This window comes from Heterodontus francisci, chromosome 7, assembly GCF_036365525.1.
Source record: "Heterodontus francisci isolate sHetFra1 chromosome 7, sHetFra1.hap1, whole genome shotgun sequence".
Lineage (NCBI taxonomy): Eukaryota > Metazoa > Chordata > Chondrichthyes > Heterodontiformes > Heterodontidae > Heterodontus > Heterodontus francisci.
In genome coordinates this window covers 60133945-60156810 of record NC_090377.1, presented here as the reverse complement: position 1 = coordinate 60156810, position 22866 = coordinate 60133945, and the positions used below count along the sequence as shown (strand labels likewise).

Sequence of the window (22866 nt, the reverse complement as noted above, 5' to 3'; positions counted from 1 at the left end):
GCAGTGAGGGGCAAGGGTTCCCACAGTGTGTTCAGGAACATTTTCGACAACAGTATGTTGTTAGTCCAATGACAAAGAAGGCACTGCTAGACCATGGTTCTTGGGAATGAGGTGGGCCAAGTGGATCAAGCATCAGTTGGAAAGCATTTAGGGGATAGTGATCATTGTATCATTAGGTTTAGGCTGACTATGGAAAAGGACAAACAGAAATCCAGGGTACGAATAAGTAACTGGGGGAAGGCCAACTTCAATGGGATATGAATGGAGCTGGGTCAAATAAATTGGAGTCAAAAGCTGGCAGGAAAACTGATAGACGAACAATGGGCTACCTTCAAAGAAGAGATCGTTCGGGCACAGTCAAGCTATGTTCCCTCAAAGGGGAAAAGTAGGGCAAACAAATCCAGAGCTCCCTGGATGACAAAAAAGGTACAGATTAAGAAGAACAAAACGTGTGCTTATAACAGCTGCCAGGTAGAAAATACTATTGAGAACCAGGCTGAATATAGAAGGTCCAGAGGGGAAGTGAAAAAGCAAATAAGAGAAGCAAAGAGCATGTAAAGAGACTGGCAGCTGACATTAAAGGAAATCAAATTAGTCACAATACTGTAGAGGAGGAATTCTTGGAGTGTATACGGGATGGTTTTCTACACCAATACATTGAGGAACCAACCAGAGAACAGGCCATCCTAGACGGGGTATTGTGTAATGAGAGAGGAATAATTGACAATCTAGTGATGCGAGACCCTTGGGGACGAGCGACAATAATATGATGGAATTCTTCATCAAGATGGAGAGTGACGTAGTTGATTCTGAGACAAGGGTCCTGAATTTTAGGAAAGGAAACTACGAAAGTATGAGGCGCAAGTTGGCCATGACGGATTGGGAAACGTTACTTAAAGGGATGACGGTGGATAGACAATGGCAAACATTTAAAGAGTGCATGGATGAACTGCAACAATTGTTTATCCCTGTCTGGCACAAAAGTAAAACCGGAAAGGCAGCCAAACCGTGGATTACAAGGGAAATTAGAGATAGCATTAGATCCAAGGAAGAAGCATATAATTGGTGAAGACAAATGTAGGTCCCTTACAATCAGAAACAGGGGAATTTATTCTGGGGAATAAAGAAATAGCTGACCAACTAAATGCATACTTTGGTTCTGTCTTCACAAAGGAGGACACAAATATCATACCAGAAATGTTGGGGAACACAGGGCTTAGTGAGAGAGAGGAACTGAAGGAAATCAGTATTAGTAGAGAAATGCTATTGGGGAAATTGATGGCATTGAAGGCCGGTAAATCCCCAGGGCCTGATGGTCTGCATCGCAGAGTACTTAAGGAAGTGGCCCGAGAAATAGTGGATGCATTGGTGGTCATCTTCCAAGATTCTATAGGCTCTGGAACAATTCCTACAGATTGGAGATTAGCTAATGTAACCCCACTACTTAAAAAGGGAGGGAGAGAGAAAGCAGGGAATTATAGACCAGTCAGCCTAACGTCAGTAGTGGGGAAAATTCTAGAGTCCATTATCAAAGATTTTATAGCACAGCACTTGGAGAACAGTGGTAGAATCAGGCAGAGTCAGCATGGATTTACGAAAGGGAAATCATGCTTGACAAATCTACTAGAATTCTTCGAGGATGTAACTAGTAGAGTTGATGAGGGGGAGCCAGTTCTTTGGGCATCCTTATCTCGAGAGACAATGGATAAGCGCCTGGAGGTGGTCAGCGGTTTGTGAAGCAGCGCCTGGAGTGGCTATAAAGGCCAATTCTAGAATGACAGGCTCTTCCACAGGTGCTGCAGATAAATTTGTTTGTCGGGGCTGTTGCACAGTTGGCTCTCCCCTTGCGCCTCTGTCTTTTTTCCTGCCAACTACTAAGTCTCTTCGACTCGCCACAATTTAGCCCTGTCTTTATGGCTGCCCGCCAGCTCTGGCGAACGCTGGCAACTGACTCCCACGACTTGTGATCAATGTCACAGGATTTCATGTCGCGTTTGCAGACGTCTTTAAAGCGGAGACATGGACGGCTGGTGGGTCTGATACCAGTGGCGAGCTCGCTGTACAATGTGTCTTTGGGGATCCTGCCATCTTCCATGCGGCTCACATGGCCAAGCCATCTCAAGTGCCGCTGACTCAGTAGTGTGTACAAGCTGGGGATGTTGGCCGCCTCGAGGACTTCTGTGTTGGAGATACTGTCCTGCCACCTGATGCCAAGTATTCTCCGGAGGTAGCGAAGATGGAATGAATTGAGACGTCGCTCCTGGCTGACATATGTTGTCCAGGCCTCGCTGACATAGAGCAAGGTACTGAGGACACAGACCTGATACACTCGGACTTTTGTGTTCCGTGTCAGTGCGCCATTTTCCCACACTCTCTTGGCCAGTCTGGACATAGCAGTGGAAGCCTTACCCAAGCGCTTGTTGATTTCTGCATCTAGAGACAGGTTACTGGAGATAGTTGAGCCTAGGTCGGTGAACTCTTGAACCACTTCCAGAGCGTGGTCGCCAATATTGATGGATGGAGCATTTCTGACGTCCTGCCCCATGATGTTCGTTTTCTTGAGGCTGATGGTTAGGCCAAATTCATTGCAGGCAGCCGCAAACCTGTCGGTGAGACTCTGCAGGCAATCTTCAGTGTGAGATGTTAAAGCAGCATCGTCAGCAAAGAGGAGTTCCCCGATGAGGACTTTCCGTACTTTGGACTTCGCTCTTAGACAGGCAAGGTTGAACAACCTGCCCCCTGATCTTGTGTGGAGGAAAATTCCTTCTTCAGAGGACTTGAACGCATGTGAAAGCAGCAGGGAGAAGAAAATCCCAAAAAGTGTGGGTGCGAGAACACAGCCCTGTTTCACGCCACTCAGGATAGGAAAGGGCTCTGATGAAGAGCCACCATGTTGAATTGTGCCTTTGTGGAGGTGGTTTATTTGGACTTTCAGAAGGCTTTCGACAAAGTCCCACGTAAGAGAGTAGCATGTAAAATTAAAGCGCATGGGATTGGGGGTAGTGTATTGCGATGGATAGAAAATTGGTTGGCAGACAGGAAACAAAGAGTGGGGATAAATGGGTCTTTTTCCGAATGGCAGGCAGTGACGAGTGGGGCACCACAGGGATCGGTGCTAGGACCCCAGCTATTCACGATATACATTTCTGATTTAGATGAGGGAACTAAATGTAATATCAACAAATTTGCAGACGACACAAAACTGGGTGGGAGGGTGAGTTGAGAGGAGGATGCAGCGAGGCTTCAGGGTGATTTGGACAAGTTGTGAGTGGGCTAATGCATGGCAGATGCAGTATTATGCGGCTAAATGTGAGGTTATCCACTTCGGCGTCAAAAGAGGAAGGCAGATTATCTGAACGGCTATAAACTGAGAGAGGGGAATATGCAGCGAGACCTGGGTGTTCTCATACACCAGTCGCTGAAGGTAAGCACGCAGGTGCAACAGGCGGTAAAAAAGGCAAATGGTATGTCGGCCTTCATAGCGAGAGGATTCGAGTACAGAAGCAGGGATGTCTTGCTGCAATTATACAGGGCCTTGGTGAGGCCACACCTGGAATATTGTGTGCAGTTTTGGTCTCCTTATTTGAGGAAGGATGTTCTTGCTAGAGAGGGAGTGCAGCAAAGGTTTACCAGACTGATTTCTGGGATGGTGGGACTGACGTAGGAGGAGAGATTGAGTCGGTTCGGATTATGTTCGCTGGAGTTCAGAAGAGTGAGGGAGATCTCATAGAAACCTATAAAATTCTAACAGGACTTGACAGGGCAAATGCAGGAAGGATGTTCCCGATGGTGGGGGAGTCCAGAACCAGGGGTCATCGTCTAAGGATATGGGTAAACCTTTCAGGACTGAGATAAGGAGAAATTTCTTTGCCCAGAGAGTGGTGAGCCTGTGGAATTCACTACCACAGAAAGCAGTTGAGGCCAAAACATTGTATGTTTTCAAGAAGGAGTTAGATATAGCTCTTGGGTCTAAAGGGATCAAAGGGTATGCGGTGAAAGCAGGAACAGGCTACTGAGTTGGATGATCAGCCATGATCATAATGAATGGCGGAGCAGGCTCGAAGGGCTGAATGGCCTACTCCTGCTCCTATTTTTCTATGGAATCCCAAAGTTTTCTATTGGCATATAAATAGTAAAAGGCTGGTAAAAGCAGGAGTGGGGCCAATTATGGACCAGAAAGGGGATTTACACATAGAGGCAGAGGGCATAGCTGAGCTATTAAATGAATACTTTGCATCTGTCTTTACCAAGGAAGAAGATGCAACCCAGGCAATGGTGAAAGAGGTGGTAAGTCAGACTAGAGGGGTTTAAAATTGATAAAGAGGAAGTATTAGATAGGCTGTCTTTACTTAAAGTGGATAAAGCACCAGGGCCAGATGAGATGCATCCAAGGATACTGAGGGAAGTGAGGGTGGAAATCGCAGAGGCACTGGCCATAATTTTTCATTCTTCCTTAGACTCAGGGACTTAGCCAGAGGACTGGAGAATTGCAAACATTAAACCCTTGTTAAAAAAAGGATGTGAAGATAAGCCCAGCAACTACAGGCCAGTCAGTTTAAGTTCCGTCGCGGGAAAACTAGAAAAAATAATTTGGGACAAAACCAATAATCACATGGACAAATGAAAGTTAATTAAGGAAAGCCAGCATGGATATCTTAAGGAAAAATCATATTTAACTAACTTGCTGGAGTTTTTTGAGGAGGTAACAGAGAGGGTTGATGCGGGCAACACTGTTGATGTGGTGTACATGGACTCTCAAAAGGCATTTGATACAGTGCCACACAACAGGCTTGTGAGCAAACTTGCAGCTTGTGGAATAAAAGGATGGCAGCAACATGGATATGAAATTGGCTGAGTGACAGGAAACAAAGAGTAATGGTTAATGGATGTTTTTCGGGCTGGAGGAAGGTTTGTCATGGAGTTCCCCAGGGATCAGTATTGGGACCCTTGCCTTTCCTGATATATATTAATAGCCTAGACCTTGGTGTACAGGGCACAATTTCAAAGTTTGCAGATGATACGAAACTTAGAAGCATTACGAACTGTGAGGAAGATAGTGCAGAACTTCAAAAGGACAAACAAGTTGGTGGAATGGACAGACAGGTGGCAGATGAAGTTCAATGCAGAGAAATGTGAAGTGATTCATTTTGGTAGGAAGAACATGGAGAGACAATATAGAGTAAAGGGTACAATTCTAAAGGGGGTGCAGGAGCAGAGGAACCTAGGTTTATATCTGCATAAGTCATTGAAGGTGGCAGGACAGGTTGAGAGAGCAGTTAATAAAGCATACAGTATCCTGGGCTTTATTAATAGAGACATAGAGTACAACAGCAAGGAAGTTATGTTGCACTTGTATAAGACACTAGTTCTGCCTCAGCTGGAGTATTGCGTTGAATTCTGGATGCCGCACTTGAGGAAAGACGGAGGGCATTGGAGAGAGTCCAGAAAAGATTCAAGAGAATGGTTCCAGGGATGAACAATTTCAGGTATGAAGATAGATTGGAGAAGGCTGAGAGGTTATTTGATAGAGGTATTCAAAATCATGAGCGGTATGGACAGAATAGATAGAGTGAAACTGTTCCCACTTGTGAAAGGATCGGGAATGAGAGGGTACAGATTTAAAGTATTTGGTAAGAGAAGCAAAAGTGACATGAGAAAAAACGTTTTCAACCGGCGAGTGGTTAAGGTCTGGAATGTGCTGCCTGAGAACGTGGTGGAAGGAGGTTCAATTGAAGCATTCAAAAGGGAATTAGGCTGTTATATGAAAAGGAAGAATGTGCAGGGTTACGGGGAGAAGGCAGGGGAATGGAACTGAGGGAATTGCTCTTTCAGTGAGCAGATGTGGACACGATGGGCTGAATGGCCTCCTTCTGGGCAGTAACGATTCTGCGATTCTCAAAGCATCTTAAGCCTCTCACTAACACTCCCCACTTTCTTGCAGGAGAAGGCCACACAGAATACCAGGCAGTAGACTGCCACTGGAGGAGAAAGAGCCTGCCTTTACATCCTCGCCCCCTTGCAGAGAGTATGCTGGCCATCATGGAATGGGTCAGAGCTGAAGCTGCAGCCACCAGCAATGCTGGAGATGTCATTGGGTTTCTTTATACCCAATCCTCTTGGTTTCATGACTTCTTTCTCACCTTACATACTCAGCATGACGAACTTTGGATGCTTTCAACACCAAGTTCTTTCTCTCTGGTCTCCCTAACACTACAACCCAACCCTTGTCCCTCTCTTTCACTTCAGCTGTTGAGCTGTACAGTGGCGCAGTGGTTAGCACCGCAGCCTCACAGCTCCAGGGAGCCGGGTTTGATTCTGGGTACTGCCTGTGCGGAGTTTGCAAGTTCTCCCTGTGACCGCGTGGGTTTTCGCCGGGTGCTCCGGTTTCCTCCCACAGCCAAAGACTTGCAGGTGATAGGTAAATTGGCGATTATAAATTGCCCCTAGTGTAGGTAGGTGGTAGGGAATATGGGATTACTGTATAAACGGGTGGTTGTTGGTCAGCACAGACTCGGTGGGCCGAAGGGCCTGTTTCAGTGCTGTATCTCTAAATAAATAAATAAAGAAAGAAGAATGCCAACATCAGTAAGCCAGTGGAGGCAGAAGAGCCCTGCATGAAGGTACACCATCATTTTATCTGACTCTTGCACTGTACTTTTTGGAGTTTAGAAGAATGAGATGATCTTATTCTGAGGGGTCCTGACAGGGTAGATGTTAAGAAGCTGTTTCCCCATGTGGGGGTTTCTAGAATTAGGGGGCACAGTCTCAAAATAAGCAGTCTCCCTTTTAAGACACAGATGAGGAGGAATTTCTTCTCTCCGAGGGTTGTTAATCTGTGGTATTCTCTTTCCCAGAGAGCAGTGGAGGCTGGGTCATTGAATATATTCAAGGCTGAGTTAGATAGATTTTTTGATCTACAAGGGTGTCAACTGTTATGGGGAGGGGGGGGGGGCAGGCTGGAAAGTGCAGTTAAGGCCACAATCAGATCAGCCATGATCTTATTGAATGACGGAGCAGGCTCGAGGGGCCGAATGGCCTACACCTATTTCTTGTGTAATGTTCTGACACCACATGGACACCGTTAAATAGCGAGATACGGATTTCTTAACCAGCCCACTAAACAATATTAGAGTTAGTAAATTGTGGGGTAAAGAATTTAATATGAAAATATTGATTATAGGTTTATATAGAAGCTAGATTAGATGAGGTATCAGCATGTTGTGACTCCAACTTTAACTCTGTGTAAATGGATGGGTTTTGGTTGAGTTAAAATCTTGCCCAGCATTATCTTAGTTGAGCAAGATGGCCATATGTGATGTGCCACTGCACAGCCACCCTGCCTTCTAATCTCAATATTGACTGCAACACAAACCAAATCTACATAAGTGCCCAAAATAGCAAAATTACTGATAGATATGATACAAAAAACTGATGAAATATAAAGATTAATTTTCAAATATCCATCTACACATGTAACTATCGACCCAAAATATTTTGAAAAATTGAAGATCGACACCCGTTGCCACTTTAAAATATTAAAAATACAATTTGATGCAAATACTACAGTAATTACTGGACAATGAAAATACGCCAACAAAAAGAAACAGAATCATTCCTTTAACGACTCAGCTCCTCAGTTCTTTAACGAGTTCAGTCACGCTGACCAGGAAGAGCTTAGATTTGATCCATCTCTACTATGTGCTGCATTAACAAATTTTAGGCCAAGGCAACAGGAAGGAAACTACAATTGGCATCAATTACCCTGCTCAGGGAGTGAAGAATTGACTAGCTATGCCAATCCCTAATCATTGTTCAGCAGCTCCCATGAGAAGTGTGCACATGTGGAATGAGGGACAGGAGTAGATTTTCGCTGTGATGCTACTGCTGTTTTCCTCCATGCCACGGTTGAACTGCTTACCAACAGGCACTTTCTAAACCAGAAGAATCTAAAGATGCTGGAGCCCTGGCACCCCTCGAAAATGTCTTCCAGCAAGGAAAAGAGAAAAGATAAATGGCATGGAAAAAGTATATATTACCAGATGCTGCATATGAAGACGACGGGGTCCCTGTGTAGGCCAGCGTTGTAGATCCCGACGCCAATGAGCCAGGTGCTGACTTTGGAGTCTTCAATACATGGAGGCTAATGGGTGTTGAGTGTGCTGACTGACTGGAAGAAGTGCGACTTGAGTGAGCAGCTTTGTTGAATTTATGAGGAATTTCTTCTCCTTCGTTCTCTGTTTCAGTCTTGTCTTGTTCCTTAACTTCATCATCAGATCCATCGGTTTCTGTCTCTGAGTCACTGTCAACCTCTAATTGGAAAATAAATTAAATATTTTAGAAATTCCATAATCAGCCCTTCCTAACAATATGGGTAACATGAAACAAATCTAAGGTCAAATCAGTCACGTCACTACCCATTAATAGTGCCAATTTTAATTTGAAGTTTTACGAACATACGAATTAGGAGCAGGAGTAGGCCATTCGGCCCCTGAAGCCGGCTCCGCCATTCAATAAGATCGTGGTTGATCTGCTTGTAACCTCAACTCCACATTCCCACCTACCCCCGATAATCTTTCGCCCCCTTGCTTATCAAGAATCTATCTAAATATTTTTAAGGCAGAGATAAAGACTCTGCTTCCACTGCCTTTTGCGGAAGAGAGTTCCAAAGACTCACGGACCCCCAGAGAAAAGATTTATCCCCATCTCGGTCTTAAATGGGCGACCCCTAGTTCTAGATTCTCCCACAAGGGGAAACATCTTTTCCACATCCACCCTGTCAAGACCCCTCAGGATCTTATATGTTTCAATCAAGTCGCCTCTTACTCTTCTAAACTCCAGTGGATACAAGCCTAGCTTGTCCAACCTTTCCTCATAAGACAACCTACCTATTCCAGGTATTAGTCTAGTAAACCTTCTCTGAACTACTTCCAACGCATTTACATCCTTCCTTAAATAAGGAGACCAATACTGTACACATTACTCCAGATGTAGTCTCATCACTGCCCTGTGTAACTGAAGCATAACCTCCCTACTTTTATCTTCGATTCCCCTCGCAATAAACAATAACATTCTATTAGCTTTCCTAATTACTTGCTGACCCTGTATACTAACCTTTTGCGATTCATGCACTAGGACGCCCAGATCCTTCTGCATTTCAGAACTCACCATTTAGATAATTTTTTTAATTCTTCCTGCCAAAATGGACAATTTCACATTTTCCCACATTATTAGACTCCATTTGTCAGGTCTTTACCCACTCACTTAACCTATCTATATCCCTTTGCAGCCTCCTTATGTCCTCTTCACAACTTACTTTCCTACCTATCTTTGTGTCATCAGCAAATTTAGTAACCATACCTTCGGTCCCTTTATCCAAGTCATTTATATAAACTGTAAAAAGTTGAGGCCCCAGCACTGATCCCTGCAGCATACCACTTGTTACACCTTGCCAACCAGAAAATGACCCATTTATGCCTACTCTGTGTTTCCTGCTAGCTAGCTAATCTTCTATCCATGCCAATATATTACCCCCTACACCAGGAGCTTTTATTTTCCACAATAACCTTTGATGTGGCACCTTAACAAATGCCTTCAGGAAATCTAAGTACTGTACATTCACCAGTTCCCTTTTATCAAAATCCTGGAACTCCCTTCGTAACAGCACTGTGGGTGTAGCTACCCCACATGGACTGCAGGGGTTCAAGAAGGCAGCTCACCACCACCTTCTCAAGGGCAATTAGGGATGGGCAATAAATGCTGGCCACAACCCATGAACAAATAAAAAAAAAATCCACGGTACATGTTACTTCTTCAAAGAACTCCAATAAATTGGTTAAACATGATTTCCCTTTCACAAAACCATGTTGACTCTACCTGTTTACCTTGAATTTTTCTAAGTGCCCTGCTATAACGTCTTTAATAATAGCTTCTAACATTTTCCCAAAGACAAGTGTTAAGCTAACTGGCCTGTAGTTTCCTGCTTTCTGTCTCCCTCCCTTTTTTAACAAAGGAGTTACATTTGCTATTTTCCAATCTAATGGAACCTTCCCTGAATCTAGGGAATTTTGGGAAAAAAAACCAACGCATCAACTATCGCACTAGCCACTTCTTTTAACACCCAGGATGAAGTCCATCAGGATCTGGGGACTTGTCAGCCCATAGCTCCAACAATTTGCTCATTATCACTTCCCTGGTGATTGTAATTTTGAGTTTCTCCCTCCCTTCCATTTCCTGATTTACAGCTATTTCTGGTATGTTAATTGTAGCTTCTATAGTGAAGGCAGATGCAAAATGCCTGTTCAATTCATCTGACATCTCCTTATTTTCCATTATTAATTTTCCTGACTCACTTTCTATAGGACCAACACTCAGTTTGTTAACTCTTTTCTTTTTTAAATATCTATGGAAACTCTTGCTAAATGTTTTTATATTTCTAGCTAGCTTTCTCTCATACTCTAATTTTTCCCATCTTATCAATCTTTTAGTCATTCTTTGCTTTTCTTTATATTCTATCCAATCGTCTGACCTGCCACCCATCTTTGCGCAAGTATATGCTTTTTCTTTAAGTTTGATACTATCTTTAACTTTTTTAGTTAACCACGGAGAGTGGGTCCTCCCCTTGGAATTTTTCTTTTGCGTTGGAATGTATCCATCTGTGTATCCTCAAATATTCCCTTAAATATTTGCCACTCCATCTCCATTGACCTATCCCTTAACCTAATTTGCCAGTTCGCTTTTGCTAGCTCCGGTTTCATGTCCTCATAATTCACATCATTCCAAATACATAAATTCAAAATCTCAATTGCATTTCTGCAGCCAATAAATTACATTTCCAGTACATAACTGAGAAACTGCAAGTTAGATTTTATTTTAAATTCCTTCACGTTTTCTCTAAATTACATTAGGGAAACATATATATGCTTCAGCTCACACGAAGTTTTAATTGACGACCTATGTTGCTTTAGTTAAAAACATAAGAAAAGAAGAAATTGGAGGAGTAGGCCATTCACAGGCCTTCCTGCCCCGGATGTTATTTTGGCGGAGGTGGGAAGGTGGGAAGGTGACAGGGTACCCCCCCCCCCCCCCCCACCATCCCACCCGATTACAAGCTCGCCCCTCTCCCCACCTCTAAACCCGCCATGGGGGAAAATATAAAATTCCCAATGTTTTCCCCTATATGCAGCCACTTACTTTTACATGGACACAACTGTTCAAATTTAGCTGCTAACCACATTTTCACAAACAAAAATAATTAGGCCAGTTGCCAGCACAATGTGCTGGGAATTTATGTCCATTATTCTCATGACTTGACCCCATAAAATTAAAGTTAGATGTGGTGTAGCTTTGCACTGACAGTCAAACATTCCTCATACATGAGCAAAACATTTTAAGTGCCAAGAGAGTTCCATAACTTGTAAGACTGTGCTAAAAGGTATTCACTTAAAATGCCAGCTCAGAGATGCATTAATTGCCTAACAGAAAGTATGCCGATTAAGTTGAGGTAAATGAAAAAAAAACTCTCTCATCAGAGTCCTGTTCCTGTATGATATTTAATATTAGCTGCTGAAAATGCACTTGTAAGGACATTGGGTGAGGATGGGACTGGATGTGGTTGCACCAACACTCATTGGCTTCGCTAACACAAATAATGACCACTTCAGTCATGCAGAGGGAGGCTGCTCCTGTGGAACTGTACCTCAGCAAGGAATCAATGTGATGGCAAGAAAATGGCAAAACAAATACTTCTGACTAGGAACTGGAGTCTGCTTCAATCATTTGTAACCGGCAGAAAAGAGGAATTCATTATTAGCTGGAATTTCCTCATATTTTCAAGAACTAGAAAATAACAAGAATGAAACATAAAATACAAAAGAAATAGGAGCTGGAATAGCCCATACAGCCCATCGAGTCTGCTCCACCGTTCAAGAAAATCATGGTGAACTTCTACATCAACTCCACTTTCCCACCCTATCCCCATATCCCTTAGTTCTGAAAACTTTATTAATCTCAGTCTAGAATATACTCATTGACTGAACATCCACGGTCCTCTGGGGTAGAGAATTCCAAAGATTCACAACACTGAGTGAAAAAAATTCTCATCAGTCCTAACGGACTTGTATTTATACTCACACCTTGACCCCTAGCTCTAATCTCTCCAACCAGAGGAAACAGTCTCCTAGCATCTACCTTTTCAAGCCCTCTAAGAATTTTATACAATGCAATGAGATTATCTCTCATTCTTCTGACCTCCAGAGAATATAGGCTCATTCTACTCAATCCTAGGGTATCAGGTCCAGGTGATATGTCAGTTTTTAGTCCCATTAACTTCTCCAGCACCTTTTCTTTACTAATAGTAATTACTTTAAATTCCTCAGTCTAAATAGACCCTTGGTTCCCCACGATTTCCAGTATGCTCTTTGTGTCTTCTACTGTGAAGATCGACACAAAATATTTAACGTCTCTGCCATTTCCTTATTCAGCATTATAATTTCTTCCGTCTCTGCCTGTAAGGGACCCATGTTTACGTTCGCTAATCTCTTCCTTCTTACATACTTGCAAAGCTTCTTACAATCTGTGTTATATTCTTGTTGGTTTACTCTTCTATTTTCTCCCTCATTATCAAATTCTTTTGTCATCTTTTGCTGATTTTTAGAACCCTCCCAATCCTCAGGCTTGCTACTCTTTCTAAGCTGCTTCTTTGCGTGGGTTTCCTCCGGGTGCACCGGTTTCCTCCCACATGCCAAAGACTTGCAGGTTGATAGGTAAATTGGCCATTGTAAAAATTGCCCCTAGTGTAGGTAGGTGATAGGAGAATTGAGGGAAGGTGGGGATGTGAGGGAAAAAATGGGATTAGTGTAGGATTAGTATAAATTGGTGGTTGATGGTCAGCGCAGACTCGTCGGGCCGAAGGACCTGTTTCGGTGCTGTATCTCTCTATGACTAATATACTATCCTCTAGTTAATCATGGCTGTAGCACTTTTCCAGCTTTTATTCCTCAAGGAAACGTATATTAGTTGAGAATTATGTATTATTTCTTTACATGTTTTCCATTGCTTAGCTACCATCATACCTTTTGATCTAATTTCCTAATCTACCTCAGCCAACTTGCCCCTCATAGTTCTATAGTTGGCTTTGTTTAAATTTAAGATCCTAGTTTCGGACTTAGCCTCCACACTCAAACTTAATATGAAATCCTATCATATTATGATCGCTTTTCTCCAGAGGCTCCTTTATGATAAAATTACTGATTAACCCTGTCTCATTGCACAATACTAGATCTAAAACAGCCTGTACCCTGGCTGGTCCCTTACATATTGTTCTAGAAAACTGTCTTGAATGCATTCCATGAACTTGTCCTCCAAGCTACTTTTGCCAATTTATTTTGCCCACTTTACACGAACATTAAAGTCCCCCAAGATTATTGTCTTATCCTCGTCACATGCTCTTTTAATTTCCTGATTTATACACTGTCCAACACTATGATTACTGTTAGGGGGCCTATAGACTACTCCCAGTGTTTTCCGTCCTTTGTTATTTCTTAGATTCCCCATACTGATTCTACATCCTGATTTTCTAGGCCAAGATCCTGTCTCTCTACTGCCTTTATCTCATCTTTGTTATCAAGACTACCCAGCTCCTCTTCCATTTTGCCGATCTTTTCAAGAAGTCAAATACCCTGGAATATTTAGTACCCAACCTTGGTCACAAGCACGTCTCAATAATGGCCAATAGATCAAACCTATTGGTGCCATTAATTCATCTATCTTGTTATGAATGTTTCATTTATTCAGATATACCACCTTTAATTTGAATTTTTTACTATTTTTTCCTGATGTGGCCTTAGTCGCTAATGCCCTATTACAATTATTACTTTCTGACACAATGTGCTTGGTTTTAGCCAAATCGCTACTCTGCTTTACAGCCTTGACTTTTCTCTTCAGACTTATAAATTCATCCTTATCTGAACCCTGTCTCCCTTATTAGTTTAAAATCCTAAAAATGTTGAGTTTAACCATCTATATCTACTTTAATGGGTGATGGGGGAAGAGAAGAGTAATCAAAAGAAACCTATGCAGGACTATATGTCACTTGTACCATGTAAAATTCTCCACAGCAGACTTAAAGAAAGCTGGATATCAAAGCATCAAAACAGCACTGCACTAACTGAGGAGATTTTTTAAAAATTGTTTTCTGATACTAAGCACAATACTCAATTGGTTTACTAATCTTTATGAAAATAATTTACAGCAATCAAGAGATTGCAGTAACTTGATAAAAGAAACTTACATTCAGCAGACAATGGATGGGAGGATTTAAAAGTTATGTAACAGAATCTGTTCTTATAAAATTGATATAATATTTGAAAAATGTACTGATACAAACAGAAGACATTTTGTATGTGGAAAAACATTAAGCAGAATTTGTTGTTTGATTTTAAATGGAGGTCAAGGAACAGCTCGGCTGTGAACTTTATGGGGGTGAAATTTGTCGTGGGCAGTAGCACAATATGGGCGATATCAAATCAGCTGCCTGCTTTATACTCCACTCAATTTCCTTTCCATTGACTTCAATGGGAAGAAAGATCGGAAACAGTGCAAAACAGGTTGCAGATTCATTAGGCAACAGAGCAAAACAGGAACTTCAACACCTACATTTTGTAGAAAACCTCTATTTAAAATCAGTTAAGGTTTAAAGTATATTATCAATTCCAACCTGATTGACTATCAGAATCATCTTCTTCATCGTCATCTTCATCTTCCTCTTCATTCGACTCATCAGAATCCTTACTACTTGGAACATCAGAATCAATACCTCTAAAATGATCAGCCAATGATTGGGTAGAATGATGTTGATGTTGCTGCTGGGCAGGCGCAGTGATCTTAATGCTCACTGATTTGTCTTTAGGAGAACTCTGGGATAATACAGGAGAGGTAGAATGTCGAACTGGTGTCACATGATTGCTGGAATGATTCTTCAAATTAGAACCCAGGGGAAGTGGTGAAATGGATGTAGTGCTACCAGAGTTTGTAACTACTTTATCAGTATTCTTAATTTGGATTCTAGATTTGGTCGTAAGTGCCAAAGGAGCTTCCTGAATGACACTCTGAATTACCCCATTAGGTTGCTGCTGTGCTACAAGTGCACTTAGTATCAAGGAGTTTGACTGGTTACCATCAACTGGAGGCAGCTTCTGGTGTGCTGGTGAACTAGCAGCAGATTTCGGACTAGATAAAGGGGTCTGGAAGCTCTTGTTACCACCTGCTGCTGCCTTCTTCTGGGCCTTGTACTGTTCTTGTTGTTTCTTTAATTGTGCTGGAAATGACTGCTTAAATAGTTCCTGTAAATAGAACAGAATATGAATCAACAACCAGGACTAAAATATTCAATAGGATGAATCCAAAAACAATATGCAAACATTTATGGCAACAATGTTGAATATTAACTGATCATATTAGCGAGTTGCTGCATTATCTCACTGGTTTTACTTCACTTAAATATTACCTACTGCGTTTGAAACAGTTTCAAAATAGAAACTATAATGCCAATTTTATGAAAGCACACTACTGGTGGAGAACCTTGAACTCATACTGGGAGATCACAGGCGTGATTTCTCCACACATCCTCCCATTAAAAGTATGCATTTGTAAAATTAGCCCTTATATTTCCCAATATATTTCCATTTGAACACAGAGTAGAAGCACAGCTGTACATTTTATAAATAGCCGACTCATACAGATGCAAAGCTGAGGCAAGCATCTAAACTACACAACTTAACAATGGGTCAAAGATCAATGCTCACTACTACTAAAACAACGAATTTACAGGTCTTCAAGACATCAACTTGCTGTTTACAACCTGGTAACGCACATCACTAAACACAGGCAACATGAATTAAATAAAATATCAGAGGGTAGCAATTTACCTAAAGCACTACAAAAACTGTTGTCTGAATCATAAAAATGGGCTTTAGGGGACCCTCCAGATATTGTGGGAGGGAGGGGGCAGGGTTGGCTCAATGAGTAAAAGAAAAATAATTTTGTCTGTCTGGTGACGGGCTATCCTCTCTTTGTAAAGATAAATCAACAAACTACGTTGATTAGTTCTGTTGTAATGGTTTAAGCTGCTCCAAAAATGGTGGTAAAAGTTTCATTTTAAAGCAAATGAAAAGGACATCATATGATGATTTGGTACCAGTACTGCAACATTTAGAAAACAATTTAAAATGAAAAGCAAAACCTAACCTAAAACAAACATCCCCGTTTGCAATCTAAAAATTAGTACATATAGCTCTGAAAATATAATCACAAGCTTTTAAAATTCAAGCTTTGCATGATCTAATCAACTACATCTCAAGTTACCACATTTTCTTTATTTCTTTCAAAGTTGGTGGTGGCCTGAATAATGAGCTTTGGCCCAGTGCTGAGATTTCTCAATTTTATGCACTCAAACTACAGCGGCTGAAATTAATAAGTCAACTTGCCTGCTTCAAACGAAGATCATGTGGTGACCCCACTTCTTCAGAAGTACATGCATTCCCTGCCTTTAGAAGTTCAGGCAAAGCACCAGCTGGTTTTGGAGAAGATTCTTTCCTTCCCTGATTGACCAAAGGCACAGGTTTCATCCCAACTGTTAGTCCTGTGGACTGAATAACACTCTGATGTTTTTTATTAGACTCATCATTTGTGTGAGAGGTCTGGAAAATGAGGGAAAGTTGTGACAAAATCGGAGGCTGTTTCTGCTGGGTTTGGAATGAATGTGAAGTCTGAGATTCTGTGGCAAGATATAGATGCTGGTTCATTCTTTTGTCATGTGAATGCTTAAGGTCACAAACAGTCTGGCTTGTTTCTTTTGGCTCCTTCATGAGGTGCATCAAACTCTGCAAATAAAAATTAAATTCATGTGGTAAGACTGGAGGATTCTTAAAGAATTATAGGTTATGCCATTTCTTTAGCTTTTTTATACTACATCTGGTAATGTTATGAATAACTTTTATAAACAGCTTTAAAAAGTTTTAGAAAATTAGGATGTTGCCATACAGAAAATAAGTAATGGAGATCAGCACTCCTGGGTCTGTGATGGAAACAGCGGGGTAGAAAGAAATGAAGGCTGAAGAAAAGATGAGATGGGGTTCTTGCTCCTGCTTTTATCTAGTTAATTCTGCTGTAAAGCATGCAAGTGGAAGGTAGGAAGAGAAAACGATTTGGTTTGGTTGTGACGCTCTGCACAACTGAGTAGCTTGCCAACAATAACTGAATAGGATCACATATTAAAAATTGACTCTTGAGAGGTATATGCGTAAAGATCCTGGTTGATTTTCCCTTCCCTAACCAAGAGATGTGAATGCAGATTGTGGTGCCCCAACGAACATTACTCAGTTTAGAAGACACACTGAATCAAATCTATTCTATATAGCTCAGATAGTTACCCATTGTTTCAAGGAATTAAACCAACAGAGCGCCTTCTTGTTACAAATAAATATTTGTATTGAGGAAATCCTACTTTCCAGTCCAAAACAAAATGTAGAACAGGAACAGAATACAGAATAGACAAGCGAGCAACAGTGGGCCAGAAGCAGAGTGAGCTACCACTTATATGTGAATATATACAATGTGTCGGTGATAGCAGTGAGCATCCGAGTGAATTTGCACTGTACCCTGTCCTCCAACGCCTCAATGTCCTTCCTATAATCTTCCGATAGTGTGCAGCCCAATACTGCACGAAGCATCCTTATTAAGGTCTGATACAGTCTCATTACTTCTTTGCTTTTATATCTATATCTCTTGTGGGAAAACCTGGAACTCCTTTAGCTTTTTTTTTACAGCTTTATCAACTTGAAGCAGTGTCCTTAATGCTCCACGACCTTTATCCTCAACTCCCTCTTCTACAACAGAGTCTACGTCCATTTAGAGTATAATTACGAGCATTATTTCCTTTACAAAAATGCATCATTGCACGCTTACTGATATTACGTTACATCTGTTACTTCTTAGCACATTACCCATCTTCTCAATATTTATCTACACAGAATGAAATAGCACAGAAGGTGGTGATTGTGCCGTGTCATCGCTTTGAAAGAGCTATCCAACTAGTGCCATTCCCTTGCTCTTTCCCTATAGTCTGGCCAATTTTTCCCCTTCAAGTATTTATTCAATTCCCTTTTGAAAGTTACTGTTGAATCTATTTACACCACTCTTTCAGGCAGTGCATTGCAGTTCATTGCAGATCATACTGCATAAAAAAAATTCTACTCCTTTCCCCTTTGGTCCTTTAGTATACACTCTATTTGTTTTTTTTTATCATCTGGTTAGGCCCCAGATAGAGTACTGTGATCAGTTCTTGGCATCACACTTCAGAAAGGATGTCAACGCCTTGGAGCAGGTGCAAATGAGATTTAATGAAATGGTACCAGGGATGTGGGACTTCAGTTACGTGGAGGTTCTCCTTAGAGCAAAGAAGGCTAAGAGGAGATGTGATAGAGGTGTTCCAAACCATGAGGGGTTCTGATAGAGTAAATAAGGAGAAAATGTTTCCAACAGTAGAAGTATTGGTATCCAGAGGACACAGATTGAAGGTAATTGGCAAAAGAACCATAGGCAATGAGTGACATGAGTTCTTATGATCTGGAATGCACTGCCTCAAAGGTTCGTGCTTTCAAAAGAAAATTGGATAAAATATTTGAAAGTGAAAAATCTGCAGGGCTATGGGGAAAGGGCAGGAGAGTCGGACTAATTGATACGTCTTTCACAGAGCTGGTACTGACACAATGGGCTGAGTGGCCTTCTGTGCTGTATCTTTCTATGATTTTGTCTGTAAATTTCAATACCATTCCCTCTAGGCCTATATTCATACCATAAAATTCAGTAACAAAATATTCCTTCCTCTGTATTAATCTGAATTCTGCACAGCTGAAGAAGATCCAAGCAGACGTCTGAAACCTCCCGAGTTGCTACATCTCGTCAAAAGGAAAAACGTACAAAAGCAATCCCTACTTGGGCATGAGCAAACATTTACCCCGTGCTGTAAAGATTATATTTTGATGTTAACCTACTTAACTGAAATCACAAGTTTTGATTATCAACTTATATTTATATAGTGCCTTTAACGTAATAAAAGATCCCACGGAGCTTCACAGGAGCATTATAAAACAAAGTACGACACAGAGCTACAGAAGATGTTAGGTCAGATGACAAAAAGCTTGGTCAAAGAGGTAGGTTTTAAGGAGCGTCTCAAAGGAAGAAAGTGAGGTGGAGAGGCAGAGAGGTGTAGGGAGAATATTCCAAATCTTGGGACCAAGAAAACTGAAAGCGTGGTCACCAATGGCAGAGTGATTAAAATCGGGGATGCACAAGAGGTCAGAATTAGAGCAACGCAGATATCTTGGAGGGTTGTGGGGCTGGAGGAGATTACAGAAATCAGGAGGGGCAAGGCCATGGAGGGATTTGAAAACAAGGATAAAAATTTCAAAATCAAGACATTGTTTGACCAGGAGCCAATGTAGGTCAGCGAGCAGAGGAGTGATAAGTGAACGGGACTTGGTGCGAGTTAAGACACAGGCAGCAGAGTTTTGGATGACCCTGCATTTGAAGAGTCAAGTCTAGAGGTACTGAAGGCACGAATGAGGGTTTCAGGAACAGATGAGCTGAGACGGGGGAGAAGTTGGGCGATGTTACAGAGGTGGAAATAGTTGGTCTTGGTGATGGCACGAATATGAAGTTGGAAGTTCATCTCTGTGTCAAATGCAACACCAAGGTTGCAAACAGACTGGCTTAATCTCAGACAGTTGCCAGGGAGAGGAATGGAGTCGGTAGCTAGGGAACAGAATTGGGAGTGGGGATCGAAAACAATAGTAAATAAATATTCTTCCTTTTTGCCAATTATTTGAAGATCTTAGAATTTTAACGTAATTGAATACAGCAAACACTTTACTCAGACCATATAAACAAAGAGCAGCAGTCTAGTTTGTGCACATTCAGAGTGACAATACGCATTGGCATAAACCTTCAGGGAGAAATGATAATAAATACAAAGTGTCAGGTATATCATATTTGTACTCCAAGCACTACTTGATTTGAACATTTTATATTCAGTTCTGTTGAAATGTATACTTTCACACATTTTCATGTTACCTTTGAGCTTCAAGAGGTGTGTTAAAATTCAAGGTCAAGTTTTTGTAACATACTAATGACATAATAGTATCCCTGCTGCAACGTATAAACAAATTCCTTGACCAACACCTGGAAATCCTTCATCTAATTCACGATTTATCGGTCTTACGACATGCAGTTACTTCAAATAATCTTCAAACTCTCAACAGGTTGTCTTGTGGAATGAATGTGAAGTTACATTTTTGTTTAAAACTAAACTCAACAAAACAAAATCACAAAAGGCAAACTCAGAGACTATCATAACCTATCATATAAAGCAAATGTTTTTTTTAATTTTGTAAAAAAAAACACAACTGGGCATAATGCATCAAAGAGAACATGTGCAAGCTTGGAAAAATAACTGATGCAGTGCACTGACCATCTTTTGAATGGCAGCCGGGGGTGAGAGGGATGAAAGGTCACGTAAATAATGCAAGGTCATCATGCAAATATGGGCTTGTGAAAGTCAAAATGCATTTTCCAGCACTTATAGCTAACAACATATGCAGATATAAATTTAGTCTAAATAATAAACATAAAAATCAAATACTATGCACCTGTTTCCGGAAACAATTTTATTAAGCCTTAAATTTTACCTGAGTCTTCTTTGCATGTGGAGCTTCAGTTTCAGAATCTGAATCACCCTCCTCACTATCTTCTCCAATACTATGATCATCATCATCATCCTCCTCATCGTCATCATCATCGTCGTCGTCGTCATCATCATCGTCGTCATCATCATCATCGTCATCAAAGTCGTCAGAATCACTGCTGCTCAAACCCTCACTGGAAGAGTCTGATGATGTGCCTGATTCACTTTCACTATTGCTGGAGCTTTCAATTGCTTTCTTTCTGGGCTTCTATTAAATGTTTGCAATTAGACAAGTTGCACAAGAAATTTACCTTCAGTAATCCAAGTATTGAATGTTTGTTTAAAACATTATAATTATCCCCTTCTTGTCTTCCTTCCCATCACATACCATGGCAACATTCTCAGTTAAAAGGATAGGTGGACACAATCTGCTCCATAATCTTAATTATCATTTTTAATTCAGCTAGCAGTAACCCTTGACTGAGGTATCTTCCAAATTATTCCTCCTGTGGGGGGGGGGGGGGGGGGGGGGGGAGAAAGGGAGGAAATACCTCTACACATCTCCATGTGAAAACACAGAACATATAAACTGTGGCAAGAACCAAGGATGCAAAACTACTTCATTCCACTCCATGGCAAAACACATTGAAACATTAATGAACAATACCCAGAAAATAGCTCTCAAGATTTCTAGAGCTCATGAAGACGAAGAGCAACCTGCATGCTGATCAATTTTTTACAACTAATATCAACATCAAAGCAAGATGCACAGAACAGTGGCCGTTTCCAGAATATGCATTTTGTCGTAGCCCAACCGCTGAATGATGCATCTTTCTGGCCCAGTTGTAATTTTATCACATCTCACATCAATCTTTTTGATGCCTCCAAGTAAAACTGCGAAATTAATACCAATGCTAAATTATGTGCTGAGGAGTTATTTTCTCAAGTTGGATAAATAATTCCAAAACTGTCACTTTGTGATTAACATAACCATAAGAAAACATGTTAATAAGCAGTGAGTTTCTTATTAAATATAGTTCAATTTTCTCAATGAGCTATAATAAGGCATTACAATAGGAAACGAAACAGTAGCTCAATAAATCAGCGTCATGGCTGATTTCAAAGTTAAATAACCATTTAGACTGTTATATTAAATAAACCATCTGATGGTACTACTAATTTTTGGGATATCACTAGCATGAGATTTTTTTTTAATACAATGTCAAAGTTCTGGTACTATTTGAACATTATAAAGCTAGAAATAGTTAAGAACCCATTTAAATACTTCTGCAAAAAAGACTTGGGCATACGAATAAACATGGAGGACAATGCAGATTTCAAAAGACTGGCAAAGATTGGATAAGGCCCGAAAAGGCTGAGAAAGGCGCATCGCGGTGCCCGCATTAGCTCATTGCGATGCAGGCATCATACGAACTTCATGCCACCTGTTAATTTAAATGATAGTAGCATGCAGTTCAACCCTAACACGCTGCCAGGTAGCTGCACACCTCAGCAGGGGCCCAAAGTGTGTGCGCGGCTTGCACCACCAAAAGCCAGCCTGCACCTCTTACAGAAGAGGTGCATTCTGGCTGCAGCAGGTGCCGGAAATGGCTGGGAAAGACATCCTGATCTGCAAGAGTAAAAATGGTGCAACACAGCAGAGAGCATGCACCGAGGTTGTCTGATGTAGCACTGGAAGCCTTGGTGCAGGAAGTAGACAGGAGGCATACACTGAGAAGGCTATGGGAGCAACTAACCATTGCTGTCAATGCAAGTAGAGTAGTCCCTGAGGACCTGGTTGCAGTTCAGGAAGAAGTTTAATGACCTCACACAAGTGGTCAAGTACAGTGAATGTGTTTTCAAGTGCCATTATCCCTACAAGTGAATCACCAGCCTCACACACTGCTCAATTCACCATCTTCCTTCACTCACTGACCAACATTCTCCACCAAGCATGACACATACCTAACATTCATAGCCTCACCTCACCCTTGCACACATAGTAGTGCTGCATGTCTCACACCCACACCTCTCAGCTTGCACACAGTACCAGATATTCATCTTTGACAGGCACATCAACCAAACACATTGCACCACACTGACCGACACCCTTCCATCTGTCTTGCAGG

General features: G+C 41.4%; 1 protein-coding gene across 1 annotated transcript in view; it reads right to left on the bottom strand.

Moving 5' to 3' along the window:
• baz2ba (bromodomain adjacent to zinc finger domain, 2Ba) overlaps positions 1 to 22866 on the bottom strand; it is a 414581-nt gene that overhangs the window by 200385 nt on the left and 191330 nt on the right. The window contains 4 exon segments of the mRNA XM_068035275.1: positions 8037 to 8309; positions 14714 to 15338; positions 16482 to 16877; positions 20742 to 21005. Of these exon segments, the coding sequence (XP_067891376.1) occupies positions 8037 to 8309; positions 14714 to 15338; positions 16482 to 16877; positions 20742 to 21005 (1558 nt within the window).